Source organism: Pleuronectes platessa, chromosome 5 (assembly GCF_947347685.1).
Source record: "Pleuronectes platessa chromosome 5, fPlePla1.1, whole genome shotgun sequence".
Classification (NCBI taxonomy): Eukaryota; Metazoa; Chordata; class Actinopteri; order Pleuronectiformes; family Pleuronectidae; genus Pleuronectes; species Pleuronectes platessa.
The window spans coordinates 21,619,229-21,643,709 of NC_070630.1; the positions used below are offsets into that span (position 1 = coordinate 21,619,229).

The 24,481-nt window shown below is 40.0% G+C and overlaps 2 protein-coding genes across 3 annotated transcripts; one reads left to right on the forward strand and one right to left on the reverse strand.

Moving 5' to 3' along the window:
- Positions 1–1,941: 1,941 nt before the first annotated feature.
- arcn1b (archain 1b) lies at positions 1,942–10,906 on the reverse strand. Its single transcript, XM_053422149.1, has 10 exons — positions 10,697–10,906; positions 9,277–9,540; positions 6,870–7,049; positions 6,437–6,642; positions 6,128–6,289; positions 5,709–5,874; positions 5,354–5,501; positions 4,933–5,041; positions 4,351–4,555; positions 1,942–3,600 (listed from the first exon to the last, which is right to left on the reverse strand). Exons 1-10 carry the CDS (start codon positions 10,697–10,699, stop codon positions 3,511–3,513), a joined length of 1,533 nt encoding a protein of 510 aa, XP_053278124.1. The 5' UTR covers positions 10,700–10,906; the 3' UTR covers positions 1,942–3,510.
- A 2,021-nt stretch (positions 10,907–12,927) lies between these two features.
- LOC128439762 (porphobilinogen deaminase) lies at positions 12,928–23,927 on the forward strand. Of its 2 annotated transcripts, none has more exons than XM_053422151.1 (14): positions 12,928–13,109; positions 14,903–14,956; positions 15,286–15,358; positions 15,720–15,769; positions 16,131–16,186; positions 16,519–16,596; positions 17,009–17,086; positions 17,179–17,254; positions 17,406–17,519; positions 17,605–17,643; positions 17,742–17,861; positions 17,959–18,012; positions 19,182–19,271; positions 19,433–23,927. In XM_053422151.1, exons 1-14 carry the CDS (start codon positions 13,086–13,088, stop codon positions 19,604–19,606), a joined length of 1,080 nt encoding a protein of 359 aa, XP_053278126.1. In that variant the 5' UTR covers positions 12,928–13,085; the 3' UTR covers positions 19,607–23,927. The 2 variants fall into 2 exon arrangements, with proteins under 2 accessions (XP_053278126.1, XP_053278125.1); XM_053422150.1 differs by lacking the exon at positions 12,928–13,109 and adding an exon at positions 14,618–14,768.
- The last annotated feature ends 554 nt before the right edge of the window (positions 23,928–24,481 follow it).

Sequence of the window (24,481 nt, forward strand, 5' to 3'; positions counted from 1 at the left end):
ACTTCTGATTGGCTGATTGAGTGCCACAGCTCCATTCCCAAACACTTACTGTAGAATCTAAAATGACATCATCAGCACAAGATGGCAGCATTTGTATGCAGGATATTTTAGCCAAATTTCTGAAAATTGGGAGGAAATTGAGATGCATCGACAATCATAACAAATGCTATGCTTGAGACATTTGTAAATAGACGACATCACTCTATACTTGCATGGAGTAAGATTGTCACGAGATGCCCAGAGTCAGGGAGATCCACATTTCCTGCACTTAAATAAAGCAGCATTTACAGTGGATATAAAAAGTCTACACACCCCTGTTAAAATGCAAGGTTTTGGTGATGTAAAGAAATGAGACAAAGATTAATCCTGTCTGAACTTTTTCCAGCTTTAATGTGACCTATAACAGGAACAATTCAATTGAAAAAACAAACTGAAATCTTTGAGAGGGAAAAATAAAAATAAAACAATGTGGTTGAAAAAGTGTGCACACCCTCTGATAACTGGGGATGTGGCTGTATTCAAAATTAACCAATCACATTCAAACTCATGTTAAATAGTAGTCAGTACACTCCTGCCATCATTTACTGTGACTCTGATTAATCCTAAATAAAGTTTAGCTGTTCTAGTAGGATTTTCCTGACATTCACTTAGTTGCAACTTACAGCAAGAGCCATGGTCCGCAGAGCGCTTCCTAAGCATCAGAGGGATCTCATTGTTGAAAGGTATCAGTCAGGAGAAGGGCAAAAAATAATTTCCAAGGTATTAGATATACCATGGAACACAGTGGAGACAGCCATAATCAACTGGAGAAAATATGGCACAATAGTGACATTACCAAGAACTGGACATCCCTCCAAAATTGATGAAAAAAATGGTCAGGGAGGCTTCCAAAAGGCCTACAGCAACATTAAAGGAGCTGTAGGAATTTCTGGCAAGGACTGGCTGTGTACTACATGTGACAACAATCTTCCGTATTATTCGTATATTTGGGCTCAGGGGTAGGATGGCAAGACAGAAGCTTTTTCTTACCAAGAAAAACAGCCAAGCCCGCCAAAACATACACGAAGTCTCCAAAAAGTATGTGGGAGAATGTGTTATGGTCTGATGAAACCAAGGTTGAACTTTTTGGCCATAATTCCAAAAGGTATGTTTGGCGCAAAAACACCACTGCACATTCACCCAAAGAACACCATACCCATAGTGAAGCATGGTGGTGGCAGCATCATGCTCTGGGGCTGTTAACTTCAACTGGAACAGGGGCCTTAGTCCATGTGGAGAGAATTATGAACAGTTAAAAAATACCAGTCAGTTTTGGCACAAAACCTTCAGGCTTCCGTTAGAAAGCTGAAGATGAAGAGGAATTTCACCAATCAGCACGACAACGACCCAAAGCACACATCCAAATCAACAAAAGCATAGCTTCACCAGAAGAAGATTCATGTTTTGGAATGACCCAGCCAGACCCCAGACCTGATTCCAATTGAACATCTGTGGGGTGATCTGAAGAGGGCTGTGCACAGGTGAGGCCCTCGCAATCTGACAGATTTGGAGCCCTTTTGCAAATAAGAGTGGGTAAATATTGCCAAGTCAAGATGTGCCATGCTATTAGACTCCTATCCCAAAATACTGAGTGCTGTAATAAAATCAAAAGGTGCTTCAACAAAGTATTAGGTTAAGAGTGTGCACACTTATGCAACCAGGTTATTGTAATTTTTTTATTTTTTATTTTTCCTCCTAATAGATTTGTTTGTAGTTCAACTGAATTATTCATGTTAATTTGTTTACATCACAAAAACCTTGAAATTTAACAGGGGTGTGAAGACTTTTCTTATCCATTGTATAATTATTGAGTTTGATATTGTTAGATATTCCTTGTGTTAATGAAGATAAGCTATTTAAGTTACCAACTCCCCCCCCGGGGCAAAAAAAAAAAAGTCAGACTTACATTTTCAATAATACATTTTATTCCATTAAAGATTCTTTTTTCCTAATTGTACACTGGAATGTTAAGATTCCCCTTCAGAACTATAGTTAAAAATGCTCAAAATAGCCATTTTCAACCCCACATCCACTGGCAAATTGTAATTTGGGGAGTACAAATGAAAAATAAAAGGAAAAGAAACCAAGATGAAAAACAGTGTTTTCAATAATATTGATGTACAGTGAGAATGTAAGTAAAGGATGATTGGGTGAATGGTCAGAGGTGGTCGGCAGCAGACTTCACTGCGAGGGCTCCAGTAGTCTCTCTGCCTACCTCGAACCTGTGGGGCTGACTATCAGGCTGACAGTCTGATCCCTGCTCTCCTGCTGTGCACGGATTTCTACCATCAAAACGACTCAGACCCACTCCCACTCCAGATCAACAACGCCTTGCGGGGTGCAGGTGTAAGATTAGTTGCGTGTTGTTTCTGGGCTGTGTTCAAAGAACTTTTCATTCCGACGTATCTAAGGGCTGATTAGTGGACTTAAATGGAGCAAAATGAAACATGGCTACGTTTTCTTCTGACAAAGTGAGAAGTGGTTGCGCTCATGTTACAAAAAAGTCAGAACATTCAATTGATGCGAAAGTCCAATATATTTACTGGTTATTCACTTTGCCCTGCAGCTGAGGCTCCCTTACAAAGTCCTGCTCTTCACTGTCAAATTTCAATATCCAAATTAATGATAAACATTGACAAATTATACAGCAAACAGTAAAAAATATCGAAGTTAAAAATAAAAGGACAACTTTGCTGATGATAACCACAGACAGTAAATAAAGGATGTTTAGCAATAAGCCATATTTAGCTTTTCAGCGAAGAACAAATGTGTTACCTCCCTACAAAAAGTGAAAAATCAAATCTCCACAAGAAAGAAAAACAAAGAAATTGGAAGTCAGATCATTAGAGCAAATCACAATAGTTTAACAATTAAAGAGCAACAGGCTTATAATGATTGAGACAGCTACAATGCTGCAGTTACTATGGATAACAGAAAGCAAGAACCCCATTTAAGATTTGATGAACCATTGCAATGTGAGTGAGAATGAGAAAGTTTGTGGAGGATGATCAACTACCAGCTCTTTCTGTTGGAGACTGAAACAATGGCCTCAGGTCCGTGGTCTCCCTGTCTCTCTCTTCTCTACCACATGGCAGCCTGATGACGAGATGGCCAATGCAGTCCCCCCAGTCATCCTCTACTTGTCTAAAGTTGTCTTTACTGCTCTGGTTGGCCAACACAACAGCATCAGTGTAGTTTTCTTTTTTTTGTGTGGGCTTGATGGTTTTACCTGTTCAATTAACTCTATATATAGATGATCCTCTCTCATACAAACATATAAATACACCACCGCTGCTCTGCTCCACCACAGGAAGAGGCCTCGACCGGAGGGCTGTTGTCGTCCTGTTGATGTACACAGTCTTTGAAATAGTATACAGGGTGGGCAGGCAAGAAACCTTCAATCTTTCTCTGTAGCATAGAACTTTTTTGTTGGTGATTTTTTTTTGTTGATTTTATGGTTTTCTGAATATTTTACAGGATTTCGTATTTGTCGACAACGAAGGAGGTTTCTGAAGAAAATCTAGTGGAGATGTCGCCATCTACTTGAGTCACTTTGGTAACCTGGGGGAAAAAAGGAAGTTAATTAACAGCGTGTAAGAAGTTTATCATCAATGAGCACAATCAGTTCATTTGGATGGTTAATACAGCCTGGCATATGTCATTGATTAGCAAAAATATTGACTTTAATGCAATACTATTTGTGGTGAAGTGTCAAATTTAAAACTGGAATTACAACACCGCGGTTGTATAACCGCTTACTTTTAGTTGAAGTGAAAGTTTGTACCAAATTTGAAGACAGGACCTCAAGAACATATCAAATATAAACATACTTTGTGAGGCCACAGTGACCTTGACCTTTGGCTAACGAGATGAAGTCCAAGCTAAAGTAGATGTTTGTACAAAATTTGTGAAAATTCCCTCAAGGCATTCTTGAGATATCACGCTCAAAAGGAATGGATGTAGGTCCGTATGGACAACCCAAAGACATAATGCCTCCGACCACTGGCTGTCGCCAGGACAGGGGAATATACGGCAGTTATAGTGAGTTTCAATGGGGCATTTTTTGCCACAAAGGTGAAAATCCATAGGGTGCCATAAGGGTTAACCAACAGCTGAAAGCATTTCAGAGACAAACACATCCAGACTCTTGGAGCCTAAATTGCAAACGTTTGAGATCTCAACTCAGTTAAAAACTGTCTTCGGCACCACAACTCACACGATAACAACATTCATGAAGACATTGGTGAAAAAAGGATTGCCACCAAACGCACAGAAACTCCTGACAGGTAACATGTCTGATTAGTAACCCACCTGGATGTCACAGTAGTTGCGCTTGGACACAAAGGACACGTTGACAGGAAAGAAGTCATTGGGCTGTCCGGCGATGCTGAACTCCAGGCTACCGGTCTTGTTGTTGGAATCAATGACAGGTAGGCACCACTCAAGGATGTTTCGCCTGCTGTCATGTTTGTACTCGCCGTCCAAATCACCAATAACTGGAGCTCCCACCCCAGACCTGCAGAGGAAAACACATTTTTTATTAAAAATGCATCTAAATAAAACAAAGTATCCCAAAACATTTATCTATGGATCTTCGTTATGGATGCATTATAAAAAAAATCAATAAAACTAAATGAGAAAAGAAGATAATTTTCTAGCCTTTGTGGTTTTGAATTCAAAATCAACTAATTGTAGCCAAATACGATTAAGTTTACAAACCCACAAACTGATAGATTGAAGAGTGAATTCTGATGATAACTAAGTTCTTAAATCCTATGAACTGCTAGGTATCATTTTTTGTTGGAACTACAATTACAGCTACTTTTAATACATCAACAACCCATCGACCAAAGTCAGTGGGAGCGTAAACATTTGTTTAGTTGATGGACTTACGGTACAGGGATGCTGATGACCACGTCATTGAGCTCAAGACTATCCTCCTGCAGCTCGTACTCAATGTTGACATCACAGCCAGTAGCACTCTCTGAAGGCCAGCAGTTTACTGTGAGAGAAATATGAAGAGGGGGAGACAGCAGCAGGAGACTGTTCAGTTATACTACATTGGTTATGGCAGTGCCAAAGCCCCTGTAGTGAACTGTGGCCATCAGGGAAAACAGAGCATGTTGTGCAGCAGTAGAGTTATAGAGGTTAGTTTATGATGATATTGGCCATACAAATACATGTGTATGAACTGTGTAAAGGGGTCACAGTACATGTGCAGCATAGTGCTCAGATTATCTACAGAAATAAATAGAGTGGCATCATTTAAACTTTACTCCTCAAGTCCCCAGATAAAGCACATGTTAGGACGTACTGGTTAGAGGTATGAGGGCCTCGTCTGTGGTCTGTAGCCTCCACTTAAGCACGCCAACATCGTTGTTGAGAGGGAAGGACTTCTCTGGATTTTTCAGGCCAATCACAGACTCCGCTGTAAACAACTTCTTGTCCACATTGGGATGTGTCTGAGTAGAGAAGATAGAGAAACAAGATTATCACCCAGAACTTATGTAATCCACTGTATGTACACCAGACATAATAGTGGTTGCTAGTACTGAACTGATAAATAAATAGTAACAATAGCAATAGTAACAGGTATTTCAAAAAATAACTTTTATGATTTCCTCCAACATCTTTGTTTTTCAGTCACAATAAGATTTGTGTTGACCTACTTGCAGCTGCAACCCTTTGTTGTCATTATTATTGAGGATGAGGCGAATGCGTCCATTCTTTTCATCCATGACTCGGAGCGTCACCATGCCGAGCAACTCCATGTTCTGCAGGCCACCATCACGACCACAAGTCAGCGAGATCTTCTCCTCCACACGCAGATGTACACTAGGGTAAAAACACATTCAAACTATGAGCTGCATGGTCATATATTCATTAATATAGTTTGGCATGATCATAATATACAACAAAACTATTACAATCATCTAAGATAATTAAAACAATCCTAAGTATCTTTTTTGTTTATTTTCATAATAGACAGGATATGCACTGTGAAGACCCCTTAATTTAGGTTAGGACAGGAAGTATTGATTTCAAAAGATATCAGAAGATTAATATACAGTCCCTGGTGTGTTTGTACCTCTCCACATTGACTGGCGGAGGAAGAGCCTTGGATACATCTGAGCTTCTCTTTCCTGTGTTGGACATGATGGTTTCACCCTCAGACTTCAGCTTGTCAACAAAGTTGTCCACCTCTTTCCCTTTAGCGCCCAGTTTCAGAGCCTTACTGGGTCCACTTGATCTGAAAATAAAAAAAATAAAATAAAAAAGGCTTCATCATTTTTTGCCAAACAACAAAGTTTGTCCAGAAAAATACATGTCAATTATAATGCAAACCAAAACAATGACAAAAAAACAATGTTCATTTGTGTACTTCTCCCAGCTGTACCTGGCTGTACTGGGTGTGATCTTGGGTTTCTCCGGCTCGACGATGGTGTCTGTGATGATGGATCCTGAGGAGATACTGGTCATGCCAGCACTGCCGAAGCCGCCGAAAGCAGGCACCTTCTTTCCGGAGCGCTCAGCGTCCCGTCTAGCCTGCTGCAGCTCCTTGGCCTTCCTCCTCATCTCTGCCTTGGCCTCCCTTTCTTGGGTCTGTGTAGTATGGTCAGGTAGAAGTTGTTATACCAACAGAGAGACACCCGTTCACTTTCACTGATGTTTACAGTACTCTTGTCTCTGATAAATACATGAAATTGGCCAAAAGTTCAAAATATAAACTATATTTATGTTTGCAAATAATCAAATTTCTTTGTATTATCCCTTGAGGATGTCACTTTAATGACCCAATTGCGAATCGTGAATCTTATTTTATCTCTCACCTCTCTGACAGCACGGAACACCTTCTCCTCGTGGGAGTCCATCTCTGTGAAGGTGCGGATCTGAGCCAGGTTGACGTTCTCTCTGTAGCCTAATGCCACAATCTCATCAAAGGCAAAGATCAGGTCAAAACAGTGCTCTGATATTTCACTCTCCTCCAGCACACGACAGTATTCTGGGATCTGAAAAGGTGGGGGGGAAAGAGTTTGATTTCAGCAAGTTGAATCAGGGCAAACATTTAAACACTGCATTGAGGAAGAGATGCGTACTTTTAGAATAAATTAAAGAAAACAAATTTCTTTATGACGGTAAAAGCTTGACTGCCCTACAACCACTGTCCTTCTGGATTTGGAAAAAGAAGTTAACAAAAATGATGTATGGAAGATGATAGATGTCAGATACATAGACCTTTTAAATAACATAAAAACAAGTATCAGATTGGACACGGCAGACACCCACTATTTAAGGATCAGGACATTAATAGGAATAATTTGAATCAGGGAGAAAAAGATTACTGTAGAATGATGTCACGTGAAATAACTAACTTGGTTGTTCATGACCAGTGAGTCCCAGAATACACACACAGCACACTCTCATGTGGTTTCCTGTGGACAGTCCACCAGCCAACAAGGTTCGCTTTAAAGAAATGTTGTACAGCCGCTGTTGTGTACACACTGTTCAACATTCTATCTCTCTCATCCAAATTCACTCACTATGCTTCATGCATGGTCCATGTCTCAGCTCTATTCTTAGTCTTCACTAATATGAACAGACCAGATATGCATCCACAGGAATTGCACAATAGCTGACATGAGAAGTCCATATCCAGACATTAATAAGTTTTTATCTGATGTTGGTTAATGTAATCTTTACATTTATCATTTCAACAAACCCATTGGCCTTAACTAATACTTAAAGCAAACTCCTCGTCATTGAAGTCACAAAGAAACAAGATGTTCCAAAAACACTGTTAATATTCAACATAGTGTCAGTGTTCTACTGGCTAACAAGCCAACACTAGAGAATAATCCATGCACATTTAATGTATTTAACATTTAACAAACAACAACTTTAATAATAATAATAAAATGAATGTTTCAGAAATATTAAATTTAGTTACTAACATGAATAAAGTCATGTGTAGGGAATGACCATAGTGGTTTATTTTCTTTTCAGCAGTAATTAGCTTTACGAGCCTGAATGGCTCCCTACCCACTCACTATAGCCCCTAGTAAATCCACAGCCAATTAACGCCACCTACTGACATTAAATCTCATGAGCTAAACAAGCAGAGCAACAAAAGATGACAAAGTAATGAATAGGGTGCTCATTACACATCAAACCTGTTGGCTTTGGCAGTGAAAAGTTGGGCCTAACACCCAGCGCAACAGCTTGTTAATGTGGGCCCATTGGGGCTCCATCCACTAAGTCATCTCTGCCCATCCTGGACAAGCCTCCATCCCCGAAGCCAGAGTCAGAATAGCTCACCTAAATAACTGATGCAGTTGATAGCCTCACTGGGGGTTGCATTCATGCTGGTAAGACTACCCATGTGTTTTCTTCTCAGGCTCATATCACAGGCAGCAGCGCCACGTGATCTAAGTGCCAGACCTCCAAGACAGGAGGCAACCTCTGAAGAAAGTCTGGACCCAGTATTCATGTCTGAAAACAGCTTGTGTGGCTGTGCATCCTGATCTTAACATACGTTGATGCCACCCATCTATATTTGGATGCTACAAGTGGAGAGGTCTTGCATCTGATTTCATTAGATTCAAATTCAATGTATTTCAAATAGTGTCAAACATTTGCTGTTTTTCAGCCTCAAGCTTTTAGTTTATCAAGATCACACACCTGCACTAATCTACCAGCAATCACTAGGTGTTAGACTGACCAGGTAGAAAATATGAACTTCTGGCTCAAAACATCAACCCAGTCTCAACTATGTCACATTTCCTGTGCTACCAACATTTTTATGAGAAAATGAAAGAGGAAGGCAGTGCACAAGTGTTTGCTGTTACACTGTAGACATAAATTCAGGTTGTCACAAGAGAACTAGTTGTACCAAATGAGTAAACTAAACACATTTACAGGGTGTGAATGTTGATCAACTGATTTACATTTGTGTCTGACAAACAGTTTTTCCTTATTTAAATTCATTTTGGAACAAGTATCTATGCAAGTCAAGCAGTATGGGAAAATATGATCAAAGCTACAAGTGAAATTAAGATTAGAAAAATATTATCCTCAACTTTTTTGATTATGAACTTAGATTAAAAGATTAAAGCAGCAGACTTTAAACCATTTTACGCTCAGGTTTCAAATGTAGATAATGTTAAATATCTATAATCTGTTGGATAAATATCTGGCAGATGTGGCAGAAATATACAGGAAGACGACATTGTTTCTTACCACGCGGGAGAAGAGTCTGAGCGTCTCCAAGTCCTCAAGGATGTTGCTGTTCTTGGTGGTGATGAGGACCATGTAGAGTTTCTCAAGAGGCTGATACACATAGCGAACACTGTCTGTTTCCACAAAGGTGTGCTGTTTGCCCGTGTTCATCAGTTTGGGGAATGCAGCCAGGAGACCCTCTACACGAGTCCGGGTCATTTCCACAAACTGCCGCGATACAATGGCCTTCCCGGCCTTGGTGCACACCGCCGCTGCCAACAGCACCTGCAGGCGATGAGAAATCATGATTACTTTGTCTACAGACCGTAAATTAAAAAAAAACATATTGGACAGTCACAGTGTGAGAGTACAAATGAGACCAAAAGGCAGAAGTAAACTATGTGTCTACAGGAACTTAGTAATAAAGGTGATGATTCATCATTTTACCTTAACTCCGGATGCCCCAAACGTTTGTTGTTTCAGGTGAGAGAAAGTGTTGCCAAATTATGTTTGTTGAGTGCATTTTGTGAAATTAGGAATAAAGTTCACATTTTGCTCTATTGTGCTGTCAACAAAGACATATGGGAAGGTCTTCTGGGCTTACGTCCTCTATATATGTTAAATTATTCTGGCTCGGGGAGGACAGTTTTTAAAAGAAGATCTTGGTGAAAAAGACAACCATGGCCAGAAAGTTAAGAACCCATGAGGGATCGGCACTCTGTGTGCAACACACAAAATAATATTACAACTAACATTACAACTATAGATGAGAATGATGACTATGGAAGTAGATGGCAGATCCACTATGAGCAAAGACAACGTGTCTGTCTGTAACATGTAACTGCGTTCCAGCAGCAGTTAGGTCGTTTTTAAGTTGTGTTAATATCTGACTAGTCGTAAAACCCATTTTGCATCACCACAATCTTGAATGGTGGTTGGTGCATTAATTCCACGTTGACAATGGCTGAAGCTGGGAATGACAGACACCGAGTGCAATGTATCTCAACTTGATGTTAACGAGCAGCAACTGTAATAATACGAGTGATACTAATTATACCTGCATACACATGTCACTGGTTTTCTGCCGCACGGTGTAGTCTGGCTGGGGACAGTCTGGCAGGTTTAGCCCGGATCCGGCTAATGACAGGAGCTAACCTCAGCGCTAGCTTGTAGCGCTAGTTAACGTCAGCCGTATCAGCACATTCAGCGTCGTCCATTCACTACACGCTCAACTGGGTCACGAAACGACGATTCGTTCGTCTAACTTTAGCATGTTAGTAGTGAGTTGAACCTGTCAACCCGACGGAGTTGACAGGACGCGTTTGTATTTCTCCTCATCGAGAAGCTAGCTAACCGAGACCCATCTAGCTTTAGCTTCTCGCCAGGTTAGCCAATGTTATGATAAATGCAAGGCCCGATAACAGGCAGGGAAATAACTCACCATTTTGGTCCCTCGCTATGGTATGGCGGTCTTCAGTCTCTCGCGTGTCTCGCTTTGAGGGGATTTCGTATCACTCTGGAATAACAAGGAGCGATTGTGCAGCTGACTTCTCGTTGTGTGGTTGTTAGCTAGCTAGCGTCAATATGGCAGCAGCACAGAGCCACGTCTCCACCGGAAGAGCAGCGTTAGATCAGCCCACTGTGGAACCAGTGACGTGGGCCCCAAACTGTTGTTGCATAAATAACTTACTAGTGCGACTTCCACGGGCGGTTCTTCTTCACACTGATCAGATTTCCAACACGGGGCTAAATACTGTCCATCTTCAGCTCTTGCCTGTGTGATGTAAATATGAAACATGTCAGTAAAAACATGTAAAATGCCGTCACGTTTAGAAATCAAACACAGGTTGTGTGTGTCTATGGGTAATAACAACAACAGCAACAATAATAATAACTTTATAATAATAATTCATAATAGCTCGATAATAATGATAAACCCAAATGAAGAACTGAAGGCAAACATTAGACAAGAGCTAAAAGGTCACATGAAAATATGGCAGAAATGTAAGAGTGAAAATGCAACAGATGTGAAAAGAATAAAATGAAACTAAAATATACGTGTGTTATGCAAAATGAAAACATCAGGTTATAGAGGTAGGTTCACTTGAGCTACATACATCATGCAGATTGACATCTCAATTGAAGTCAGTGTTGACATAACATTTCAGATGTGCCTTTTAAAAAAAAAGATCTCTCGTTGGATTTTCAAATTTTTTCTAACACGAAATGAAGAATTGTAAATGCCCTGTCAGTATTACTTGAGGTTCATCACTGTACAGGAAACTGTGGACTGCTAGTTATAAAAGAATACACACAATTAATACAGTAGTTAAAAGTGACAGATAACATATAGCATATTATATGTAAAGTAAAAGACACGGTAAAAAGACACTGCATGATCAATGATCCAGCTTTTAGTTCAGAGAGAACACTAATCCTGTTGTTTCTTTGTTCATTGTCGTTCAATGTGATCTTGCCTTGCCTTTGGTACAGTGTTATAACTGGTTTGTGGCAATAAAGCACCATATCAAGTGACACAAGGGCCTTCAGGTGGGTGTTGCCCTATATACAATCCATGGCGTTGTCACAAACTTCGTAATGTTGCAGTAGCGTTTGTTTGTCACCAGATGTCACCATTTCAACTGTGTATGAAAAGAAGACGAAGAACCACATTGTCAGCCCCATTCAATTGGATAATTAACCAGTGGTGGGATCAAACGACGTACATTTACTTTGTTAATGCATTTTAGTACATTTTTCATGTATCTGTACTGTGACTAAGAACATTTATTTCCAGGTACTTTTACTCCACCTCACGTATGAGCAAATATTTGTACCTTCTACTACGTGACATTTTTTTAAATGTACTTTGTTACACGTTCTCATTGTTGAAGAAAGTGGATTCTGAATACTCAGCCACAATGACCTATGGCATTAGAGAATAGGAGACACTGTGAGTTTTGTACTAATAATACTTTAAGTATATTTAAAAAGAGATTCCTTGCTTACTTGAACGCAAGAAAAATGAATGTGGTGCTTTTATTTTGTATTATTTGTACTTTAACCAACGTAAACTATTTGAGTGTTTCCTCCACCACCCAACATTTATATTATGGAAGTAAATCAGTCTAATCATAGTTGGCCATTTTAAATCCTTAAAAATTTGTAGCACTGAATTTTTTTTACATTGAAATTATGCGGTTATATTTTTTTTACACTGAATTTCAGTCTTCAAATTAGTATTTTTCAATTTATTTTTCAATGTTATAAATTGAGAATCAAAAATTCGAGTTTAAAGCTTTAAAGGGATAGTTCAACCAAAAATGAAAATCCGCTCATCATCTACTCACTACTATGCCAGGTGGGTGAAGGGTTTGAGTCCACAAAAACACTTTTGGAGTTTCAGCCAAATCAAATACAATATTATTTTGGGGTGAACATTTTTGGGGGAACAATCCCTTTAAAATGTTGCTAAATACCTTAAGTTAAAGGTTTGTAATAATTGTTTAAAATAAGCTTTTAAAACATCCTCTCATGATCCAAGTATGTAAATAAATAATTTCACTATCCTCACACAGAATAAGGATTTACACAGCTAGCACGGATAGGGTGATAGCCTGACTTCTCTCACGCTCTCTCCCAATAGGAAACCGCAGGACTAAACCAGGAAATGACCTCCAACCGGTCCAATGACATCACGACGTTCCGGGTGGGAGCTGTCTGAGAGAAGTACTGCCACTACTTCAAGGCTTTACGGAGTTTTAATGGAGTCATCGTCCACGCAGACGCGCTGTTGACTGAACATCGAAAGAGGGAAGCGGACCGTCGACATGTCGGAGGAGAAAAACTCTCCGGTAGGTTTTCTCTCACTTTGTGCCGGTTTTTTTACATCAGGCATGAGGCGCCTTCATTCACTGCTCCCCGTGCTGGCGACCGCCATTTCCGTATGCGACGTAAAATGGAGCGCGGGGATTGGCTCACGCTTCGGTCTGTTTTAGTATTCTGTTTTCTATTGGGCAGTATGAAGCAGGAGGGGCGGGGTGTGTAAAAGAAGAAGTGGATAAGCGGTTACTCTGGAGTTTGATTCCCTGGCTGATGTTACTAATGACGCCTCTGACAGGGTCATGGTTTCTGACGTTTAAAAAGAAGTGACCCCGATCTTCGGCTCAGAAACCGAGCAGAAACACATCTGTTGTGTTTTACTTTGTTAAAACTAGTTCTGCGAACTTCACGTTTCTTATTTGTCAGGAAGGGACACACGATTTATCGTGTCAGTGTTCGTTTATAAAGTGCCTTAAACTCTATTGCAAAGATGCCGAATGGAAGTGTCCATTATAAGCTCCCGTAAGAACACATTGAGTAATTTCCATGGTGTAGTAAGACATCGTTTGGCGGGATTCAAGTAAAAAGCTAGATTTCTGAGGGACGGCTCTTGACAAACTAAACAGTTCAATTGCAGCCTCAAGGTTTTTTGATAGGATGAACTGTTGTATATAAAAACAGATGAAACAGTTATTTTCAATAACATGAAGAACATAAAGAAATTTGATGTATTTGTACAGATAATCTGACATTTTTAAAATGCTGACCCACCAAAGTTATATCAAGAATTTAGGGTTGGGGGAGAATGACAAACACTTGAAAAAAGAGAAACTAAATCTAATGTAGATCAATGATGTGTTATATGTTCTCACTGTGTTTGAGTCATAAGTATGATAGTGGACTTATCTACTGTTGTTATTGAGGAAATTATATTGCTATAATCACTGATGTTCCTCAGTTGCCCAGCCCTATTATACACATGGGGAAGGTCAATGGTCAAACATTTGAACTGTTTCCTTTTGGGGTTTCTCTCAGGCACTCTCTTATATGTTCTATTTCACAATATAATTATTTATAACAGTATTATTATCTTCAATACTCCTCTCCTCAACATCTCTTAGCAGAAAATGTCAACAAATTAGATATAATAAAAAAAGGTAATTTTTCAATAAAACATTATTCCTTCCTCATCACAAATGTTTAATACAGGAGGAATATGTGTAGATCATTTTTAAGATATTGTAGTGCATAGTGTTTTATATATGATGCCTCATTCTGTATATATAGCTATTTTAATGATATTCCACATTTCCTTTCAAGTAGCAGCAAAACTGTGATTTGAATTTTCATAGTTTTACAATATTTTTATATTTTTATAACACAGTGTGTTTAATGACCACACCTTATACCCTGGAGCTGCCCCTCCCTGCCCCTTATAACGGACTCGGGTGAATTAGTGCCCTTATCTTCAGGGACCAGAGATATCTTGGGGTGGAGATCTTGAAGAAGTGGGGTGGTTCCTGGTAAAAAAGACCTCTGTTTAGTATGTAGAGGCCATATGACCTCAGCACAGCTCCTTACCAAGACACAGCAGGCATTCCCAGCCACGCAGAGCACACAATAGGCTCCACAGTGCTGACACCCGGTACGGACTCAGAATTATGGAGGCTGGACCTTACAAATACATCACGGTGAGGCAAGCAGAGAAAGGGTTCCATTGCATTTATATAAACGTGTAGGGGGATTGATGAACACCAGCCACAATATCAGGAAGAGGTTCTGCAGACAATGAGTCTTTCAGCTAACTTCTCTTTTGCCCCTGCAGGATGGGAATGGCAAGGTTAGTCGGGTCATCCGGATCGGAACCCGCAAAAGTCAGGTAAAGTACAACTGTATGTTTCCAGGATTTTTTTAGGGGGCTTTGATGAAAATGTGCGAACTTAGATCCAGCAGATTCCTAATGTGTCAGTTAACTGCCAGTTATCTCGTGCACCGTTCCTGTATGCTGCTGTAGATACAGTAAAGAGAGATGTCTGGAGCTCTTCTTGCAGAGATAATATACACCACAAGGTCTTTTTAAGATAACGATTCCTCCTTCAGTCTGATTGGAAGGTCATTTCATTTGATTGTTTAATTTGTTTAGTTTTTTTTAACAAATATGAAAAAAGTCTCGCTAAAGTTGAAGGTTTCTATTATTTTCTATCCCAGTTGGCTCGCATCCAGACTGACAGTGTGGCGGAGAAGCTGAAAGGCCTTTACCCTGAACTCAACTTGGAAATAGGTGAGAATCATCCCAAACTTCTGTTTTACTTACTTATTTGTTTTTGATAACAACAAATGCATTGCACATGTCAAATACACTTTTGTAGCTGTGAACTATGAAAAGGTCCTTTTTTAAATTGAGCCCAATATACTCGTAGTAACAACGCTAAGTCATTCCTTTTGTCTGACTCACTGATAAAAAAACTGTTACGGTTTTGAAGCCGTTCATTACCCTGCTACAGGGTGTGTTACTTCACCTTTATGTCCTCTGTGTCATAACTGGGGACAAATTACTGGTGTCCAAAACCTGTTGATCTGTGTTTTCACCGTTCTGTGTGTGGTTGATTATATAAATGGAATCACTCTGTCTTCTCTTTCAGTTGGCATGTCTACTACAGGGGACAAAATCCTTGACACCGCTCTATCAAAGGTGATTAAGTGACCATTGTTTAAGTGAAGAATGAACACATCTCGGGTCACAGCTGACAATTATTGTTACTTTTAAATTTCTGCCGATTGTTTTCTAGATTAATCTCAAAATATCCCAGACAATGCCATCCCCAATTCCTGTACAACATCCCAGAGCCCAAGGTGGCATATTCAAATATAACACTTACATTTAACCTCGATTCCTGGTATAATTTATTTATCTTTATTCAAATTGTACAGATTTTTTAAGTCAAATACAAAATTGCGTTAAAATGCAGATCATGTTTACTCAATGTAGAAGTATCTCATATTCACTATAACAGATGAATGTATAATAACAATGTGTTTTGTTTGTCCTGCAGATTGGAGAGAAGAGTTTGTTCACCAAAGAGCTTGAGACTGCTCTGGAGAGGAATGAGTGAGTAGGACCTGTGTCATCTGTGGCTGACACCACACTGTCTTCACTTCATTGTTTCACCAGCTGACACAAACGGTTTAACTGAATGGGCTTCACGTTGGAAGACTGATACTTCTTGTATTGTAGCTGCCATTTAACTTCCTCTCAACAACAAAAGAAATCCATGCAGAGAGAAATCCTTTTGATTTCTCCTGCAGCCCTCACATGCTGCACATCTCTCTGATCTGTGGCTGCCTTGAAGATATAACATATGTCTCACCATTGAGTGGTTGTATTATGTATTGAAACATAAAAGGATCATGTATATGACTGGGTTCTTCTGTGTCCTACAGGGTTGATTTGGTTGTTCATTCACTGAAAGACCTTCCCACCACTCTGCCTCCAGGATTCACCATTGGAGCTGTGTTGAAGTAAGTGCGCCGACACACAGAGGAAGTCTGCATATTTTAAGTGTGTTATTTCGGTTGTGAGATTTAAAATCATTTAAATAACAGCCCTTCCATGAGAATTATAGGGAGGTCTATAGGGAGAATGACTTTTGATAAACTTGTGTAGAGAACTTGGTGTAAAACTTTATCAGGAGGACACCGTCATTTATTATTTTAAGCCTCTGATTTTAAAGTGGAACAGTGGAGATTGTAAGGCTGTCATTGGGACCCAAACGGTTCCTATTTCCCAGATCCATAATTGATCTCATACAAGTCAAATGTTGCTTATTGTCTGTTCTGCAGATCCCTATAGAATTTGGGTAAACCTAACTCTTTAAGGTTGTTTTGACCAGGTGTAATGGCTCACCGGGCTTTGCTTTTTTATTCATTCTAGGAGAGAAAATCCCCATGATGCAGTGGTTTTACACCCAAAAAATGCAGGGAAAACTCTTGATTCTCTGCCAGAAAACAGGTAAAGCACAATGAATGATGTCTTTAGTTGTACTTGCTCACAGTCATTTCAAAGGTATGAATTGCTTGACCTCATACTGTGTGTTTGGTTAGTGTCATCGGCACCAGTTCACTGCGCCGCGCTGCTCAGCTGAAGAAGAGATTCCCCCAACTCGTGTTCAAAGACATCGTATCCTCCAAGAAAGCAAATGATTGCAGCTGAAAATGAGACCGAAATGATTTGTGTTTTACCACACAACAAACCGTCTGTTTTTTGTTTTGGTTTAAGGATATATTTTCTCATGAGCAAGGCAGTTTCTGTCCTTAACTTTATTCCTCAGCGTGGAAACCTGAACACACGTCTGAAGAAGCTGGATGAGAAGGAGGACTTTGATGCCATCATCCTGGCTGCTGCTGGCCTCAAGAGGATGGGCTGGGACAACCGGATCAGCCAGGTACAGTTCTGACCATATCCTGGTCCTCTGTTTAAATCTTTATTGTGTGACCTTTCTCATCTAACAAACTTTTTTCCACTGGTAGGTCCTGGAGCCTGAAGACTGTATGTACGCTGTTGGACAGGTAATGGAATACAACTTATGACTCATAAAAGAGAAGGATAATTGATGGACGACTGATGATCGATTATGCTAATATGTGTGTATGCCTGTTTTTTCCAGGGGGCTCTGGCAGTGGAGATTCGGGCCAGAGATGTAGACATCCTGGAAATGGTGTCCGTCCTTCACGACGCTGAAACTGTTCTGCGCTGCATAGCTGAGAGAGCCTTCCTCAAACAGCTGGTACACACACAGACACACAGATCCCTCCACTCATTTTCCTTTTCTATGAACATGGCATACACAGTGTAATCAATAAAATATGTTTGCCACTTTGCAGGAGGGTGGGTGCAGCGTTCCAGTGGCTGTGAACACCGAAGTGAAAGACTCCCAGGTAATATTACAAGGTCTACTCAGACACACCTGAATCCTGAGAGGGATTTGTTGCTGTGTGCACACGTCTGAGCATAGAATCTCTTGCTGCATTGTTCGCGTATCAAAATAAACCTCTGGAAAGAGTCCGGACCTAAATCTCTGTAGTTCCTCCAGAGCAAATGTTTGAAAGAGTCTATCCTTCTACGCCAGGTCTGTCCAACTAGCTGGTATATGTGTGATATAATAAAAGTGAGGTTTAACCCTGATAGCACACAAACACTGACAGGCGACCTGACCCGCGCTTGCACGCTAACACACAGTGCTTTCAGAGGAGATGCTTCACTGGTTAAGCTAATAGAGGATATTTTTGGAGAAGCCAAAACAAAAGCTGTGTGTCTGAGTGATGATTTTACTTCGTCATGAATCTGGTTAAACTCATATAACCATATCTATTGCCTGAGACTGCATGGAATGGAATGTTTTGAACATCTGTATCCGTCCCTAATTAACCCTAACCCATAACTTTTTTTGTACGGACTGGCTGCTGCTGAATTGATTATAATGATACCAGACTAAAGTGAAAGAAAAGGGATGTGTGTCACTAGTTTATTCTATATTTGTCTTCTAATATAAGATTTGTTTATAGCTATTAGTGGACTGCAATCAAGTAATCAAAGTTACTGCAGTAAAGATTTTCTTCAGTTACTTGCACAACCCAATTTCAACAATAAATGTGTGGTTACACTTAAAGGGATAGTTCACCCAGAATCGAAAACTCACTCATTATCTACTCAGCACTATGCCGATGGAGGGTTGGGTGAAGTGTTTGATCGAAGTAACTAGTGACCACCTTTTCAGACGAAATAAAACGACTGAAATAACACATTATGCCTAGATACTGCTTGTGTGGTGTCATCCAAGTGTCAGCAAGCCCCGGCATTCATATACGCCTGGTAGATAGGTGGTTAAAAACTAGTCGTTCCATTTTAATGAATTCACTCAACCGGGCATGTTCATGTTTCCCAGTTTCTGTGGCAGACATCAAGTGACGTTATGTGACTCATTTGGGTCCTAGGACTACAAGTAAAAAAAATAAGCAGACTAGGAGACTGGGTTAAACTAATTAATATTTACTGTTAAATGATGAAAGAACAACATTGAATAGAGTTTGTTGTTGTGTTTTCTCAGCTGTACCTGACAGGAGCAGTGTACAGCCTGGACGGATCAGACAGTCTGAAGGAAACCATGCAGACTAGTATTGCTGCTACTGCTGACAAGGTAACAGCCAAACACATAAAAAAAAAAAATAAACTATGTGGGACCACAAACATGCGTGTGTGTGCGTGCGTGTGCGAGTGTGCGAGTGAGCGAGTGAGTGAGTGAGTGAGTTAGTTATCACCTCCCTAACTGTACTTTGAAATTGTGTCTCTGTGTGACAGAGCTCGGAAGAGGTGGACGAGCAGGTCCAACGTGTGGGAGTGACAGCCACCAAGATCTCAGGTGAAGCCCAAGACAGAGCTGAGAGGCTGGGGCTTAACCTTGCCAACCTACTGCTGAGCAAAGGAGCCAAGGAGATCTTAACAGTGGCCAGGCAGCTTAATGATGCCAGGTAATCCTGCTCCACTGAGGGGCAGGGCTGCACAGCTGGCTGGGTCCTCGGTTACAGTCAGTCACAGTCTTGTGTCAAGTAAAGATTTGATTTTTTTATTTTTTTTATTTAATGTTACACATTTAAAATGAGCAAAATGGTGGCGTTTACACCTTCTGCACCAACTGAGCTAGGCCAGCAGCCAATAAATTGTTACTTGGACCAATGTTGTGCTTAGTCTGATAAAATGTCTCCTGTCAATATCCTCTTGTTCAGAGTCACTGCCGTGTGCAGCACTCTTGATCTTGGTTCATAGTACCTCATGGAGCTATCCTCTGAGTCACAGACAAACTACCTGTGATGAACAATGGGAAGCAAAAAATGGCCTTCAAACGGTAACACAAACCTAACCCTCAGCCCTTAGGCTGCATCTATACTACTACAATTTTGTTTGAAAACAGTGTAGCTGCACAACAACTGTTAGCAAAAGCAGCACGCTCCGCCACACTTGTCATTGATGATCCGATGCCTGTTGTTTTCTTCCGGAAGAGGGTCATGTGATAGGAGCCTGATGAATCAGAGGCTACATCATGACCGAAAAGACAGAATCAGCAAGTTGGTGTGTTTATGTTGTTTCCAAATATCTCTGAGTCTATCTGTCCCGACTAAAACACAACCCCAGAGTTTTCAAACTAAAACGGGGCCAGAACAGTTTTCCAAACGTTTCAGTTTTAGCGGACCTAAACCTCTGCGGTAGTGTGGTCAGCTGGCCTTAGAGTACCATCACTGGCTGATGTCCTAATGGTGAAACCCTGCATTGTTTTTTAAAGCATATCAATACAGTATCAGTGTCTCAGAAAAATACAACATTTGTATATTTTTCCCAAAGGAAGTTTTATCAGCATCCAGTATCGGTTTCCCCAAGCAAGTAGAAAAGGGTTGTTAAACCAGAGCTCCTCTCATAGCTTTTATCTGTACTAGCTTTTGGAAAAGGATGACTTGATGGTACCAAAGACTTGTTTCCAAGCACATGGGCACGTTTTCTGTGTTTTGGTTCGTAATTAACCACTGAAATACGGCTCATTTTGGTGGGAGGCTGTGAAATGTAAATAAATATGTAATTTAAGTCATTCAGCTGTCAGCTCTAAACTCCATGGAGGTTGAGGATTTTCTTTTCCGAAATTCCACCTTCACAAGTTGATCCGACCTCATCCACTGGAGTGTTAAAGTATTGTGTTTTAACATGTAGGCTCCTTAAACAGAGGTTTTCTTTCTGCATGATCTTCATTCAGCTCATGTTGATTGTAACATTTTTAGCCAAGGAGGTTTACCATGTTTTCAGAGTATGCTAGCTACTATATAGAGAGAATTTATTTCATATACAGTGCCTTGCATAAGTATTCACCCCCCTTGGACTTTTTCCCATTATGTACTGTTACTAACTGGAATTCAAATAGACTTAAATAAACGTTTTCCCATTTGATCAACAAAACATGCATAGTACTTTGGAGGTGCAAAATACATTTTATTGTGACACAAACAATAATGAGAACAAAAAAGTTGACATCTGTTGGGTGCATAAGTATTCACCCCCCTGTGTCAATACTTGGTAGAACCCCCTTTCGCTGCAATCACAGCTGCAAGTCTTTTGGGGTATGTCTCTACCAGCTTTGCACATCTAGAGATGGAAAGGTTTGTCCATTCTTCTTGGCAAAAAAGATGAAGCTCAGTCAGATTGGATGGAGACCGTCTGTGAACCGCAATCTTCAAGTCTTGCCATAGATTCTCTATTGGATTGAGGTCTGGGCTTTGACTGGGCCATTTTAAGACATTAACATTCTTTAATCCAAACCATTCCTTTGTAGCTCTGGCTGTATGTTTAGGGTCATTGTCCTGCTGGAAGATGAACCTCCGCCCCAGTCTCAAGTCTTTTGCAGACTGCATCAGATTTTCTTCAAGGATTTCCCTGTATTTGGCTCCATCCATCTTTCCCTCTATTCTGACCAGTTTCCCTGTACCTGCTGAAGAGAAGCATCCCCACAGCATGATGCTACCACCACCATGTTTCACTGTTGGGATGGTGTGCGCAGGGTGATGGGCAGTGTTGGGTTTTTCGCCACACATAGCGTTTTGCATTGAGGCCAAAAAGTTCAATTTTGGTCTCATCTGACCAGAGCACCTTCTTCCACATGTTTGCTGTGTCTCCCACATGGCTTCTGGCAAACTCCAAACGGGATTTTTTATGGATCCCTTTCAACAATGGCTTTCTTCTTGCCACTCTTCCATAAAGGCCAGATTTGTGGAGTAGACGACTAATAGTTGTCCTGTGGACAGATTCTCCCACCTCAGCTGTGGATCTCTGCAACTCCTCCAGAGTAACCATGGGCCTCCTGGTTGCTTCTCTGATTCATTTTCTCCTTGTCCGACTCTTCAGTTTGGGTGGACGGCCTCCTCTTGGTAGGTTTGCGGTTGGGCCATATTCTTTCCATTTTCTTATGATGGATTTTATGGTGCTCAGAGAGATGTTCAAAGCTCTGGATATTTTTTTATAACCTAACCCTGCTTCATATTTCTCCACAACTTTATCCCTGACCTGTTTGGTGAGCTCCTTGGTCTTCATGATGCTGTTTGTTCAGTAATGATCTCCAACAAACTCTGAGTCCGTCACAGAACAGGTGTATTTATACTGAGATTAAATTGCAGACAGGTGGACCCTATTTACTAATTATGTGACTTGCAAATGTGACTTGTGAATGCAATTGGTCGCACCAGATCTTTGTTAGGGGTTTCACAGTAAAGGGGGTGAATACATATGCACTCAAACCTTTTCAGATTTTTATTTGTAAATAATTGTGAAATCCATGTAATATTTCCCCCCACTTCCAAATGATGAACTATTTTGTGTTGGTCCATTACATAAACTCACGATGAAATAAATTTTAATCTGTGGTTATACCATGACAAAATGTAGAAAAGTCCAAAGGGGGTGAATACTTATGCAAGGCACTGTACATGACGATAAGCCTTTTCTGACGCTGACAGCTTTCTCCCAAGTATATTTTATTATTTCAGTTTGACTTAATGATTGGAGAATCCATGTTAAACTCTGGAGTTCATCTGGTCTCTGTTTTCTTGCCTTTGATTTTAAATGCGGTCTGGGCTGTTGTGTAGTGTTACTTTGTCCTGTTTATGTTGCACTGCTAGCATCTCCAATCAATGGTTGTAATATCTGTAACAGACTAGGCAGCAAACTAGGTTTTAGCTAAGTTATAAATGCTACGTTGTTTGATTATACAGGAGTAGAATGAACTGTTTAAAAGGTGAAGGATACAGAAGCACAGCAAGTTATAAGCTGTCGTGTGTTGGCTATGGGGGATACTCCTGTTGTGTAGAGTTAGTACAGACCCTATTTCATTGAAAATAATGCACAATATTACATTACCATATCAGTATATATTACTGTTGTATTGCCACACTCTGAACACTGGCTCAAGGCTTGATTAAATTAGCATTACGGACTCGGTCATGTTGATGGTACTATGTTGTGCTGAATTTTAAAGAATCACCTGCTTCACCTAACATAAGAAATTCATTCATTGTCACTTCATATTGACTGGTAATAATTACATCTGTATCTCCTGAGATGGATTTCATATTCATGGTGTAGTTTTCTTGAGAAAATCTAAGTTATTATACAATGAATAATCATTAAACTCATAAATATGGAATCTGTATCTAATCACCAACAAGATATTTATGCTGTTATCCTGAGTTGCGAAGTCCTTATTACAACATAGATATGCCAATGCATATTTTGGTGAATACAATGCGTTTCTATATAGTTCATCCAGACATATTCAAAATGTTGGCAGTTTATGTTTTTGTACAATTTATGTAAACCTGATGCTGTAGCAGATTTCCAACCTGCTTAACAATAATAGGTTCCCTAATGCAATAAACTTAAATGATTTGTCAACTTTCCTATAGCTTCTATCAAAGTGCCAGCTGTCATTTGTGCCTGAGTAAACTGAATATGCTGCCTTACAGAAATGCAGAACTAAGAACTGTCTGTTTGTGCTCTGAAATCACAGTAGATCTTTAGTCTTCAGTGTGTTGTTGTATACCTTTTTTTTTTTTTAGGTCTTTATTATGTATTATACCTAATTTAAACCTCCTGACAAAGGAGGTAATATCTGCCATAATAATTTTTCAGCTTTAATTTCTGTATGAGTTAACATTGAATGTTCTTTTATTTAGATTCTGTTTCACGGTAACATGTTGTGACACTTATGTGGAAGTCATGTCAAATTAGAAACACCGATATGTCAATAAAGAGTTTTGTGTTACACCTGACCGTCCCGTTCTTGTTTTATTAATTAACCAAACCTCAGATCAGCTCAGATAATGTTGATTTACACTTTTGTTTAGATCAGTAACTGTATATAAAGATGCTTGATGTATCTGCCCTTCCTACCACTATCCAGAAACTAAGCCAAAGTATCTTGAAAATGAATGCTGAGGCCTCATGCTGATGATGTCATGTGGAGCAAGATGAAGCTGTGGGTATCGAGGTCCAGCCGATACACACTCAAGTCAGCTCAGCTTTCAAACATGCCTTCTTTAGTTTATACAGTATCAAACAACTCGGGTTTTCAACCAGGGGTCCGCGACGGCATTGCAGGGGGTCCGCGAAATTTGCTTTGATATTTCAACACATTTCCAGATTACTCTTGAATATCTTGAAAAACATTTAAAATAAGAAAAACATGTCTAATATAATATAAAGGTGATGAGGGGAACCTTGAAACCGGCTTGGGGCTAGAAACTGCCAATAGTTTTCCGCTGTGCATGTGTGTTAAAGGTAGATGTAGAAGAGCGGTTGAGCTAGGTAGAAAAACTC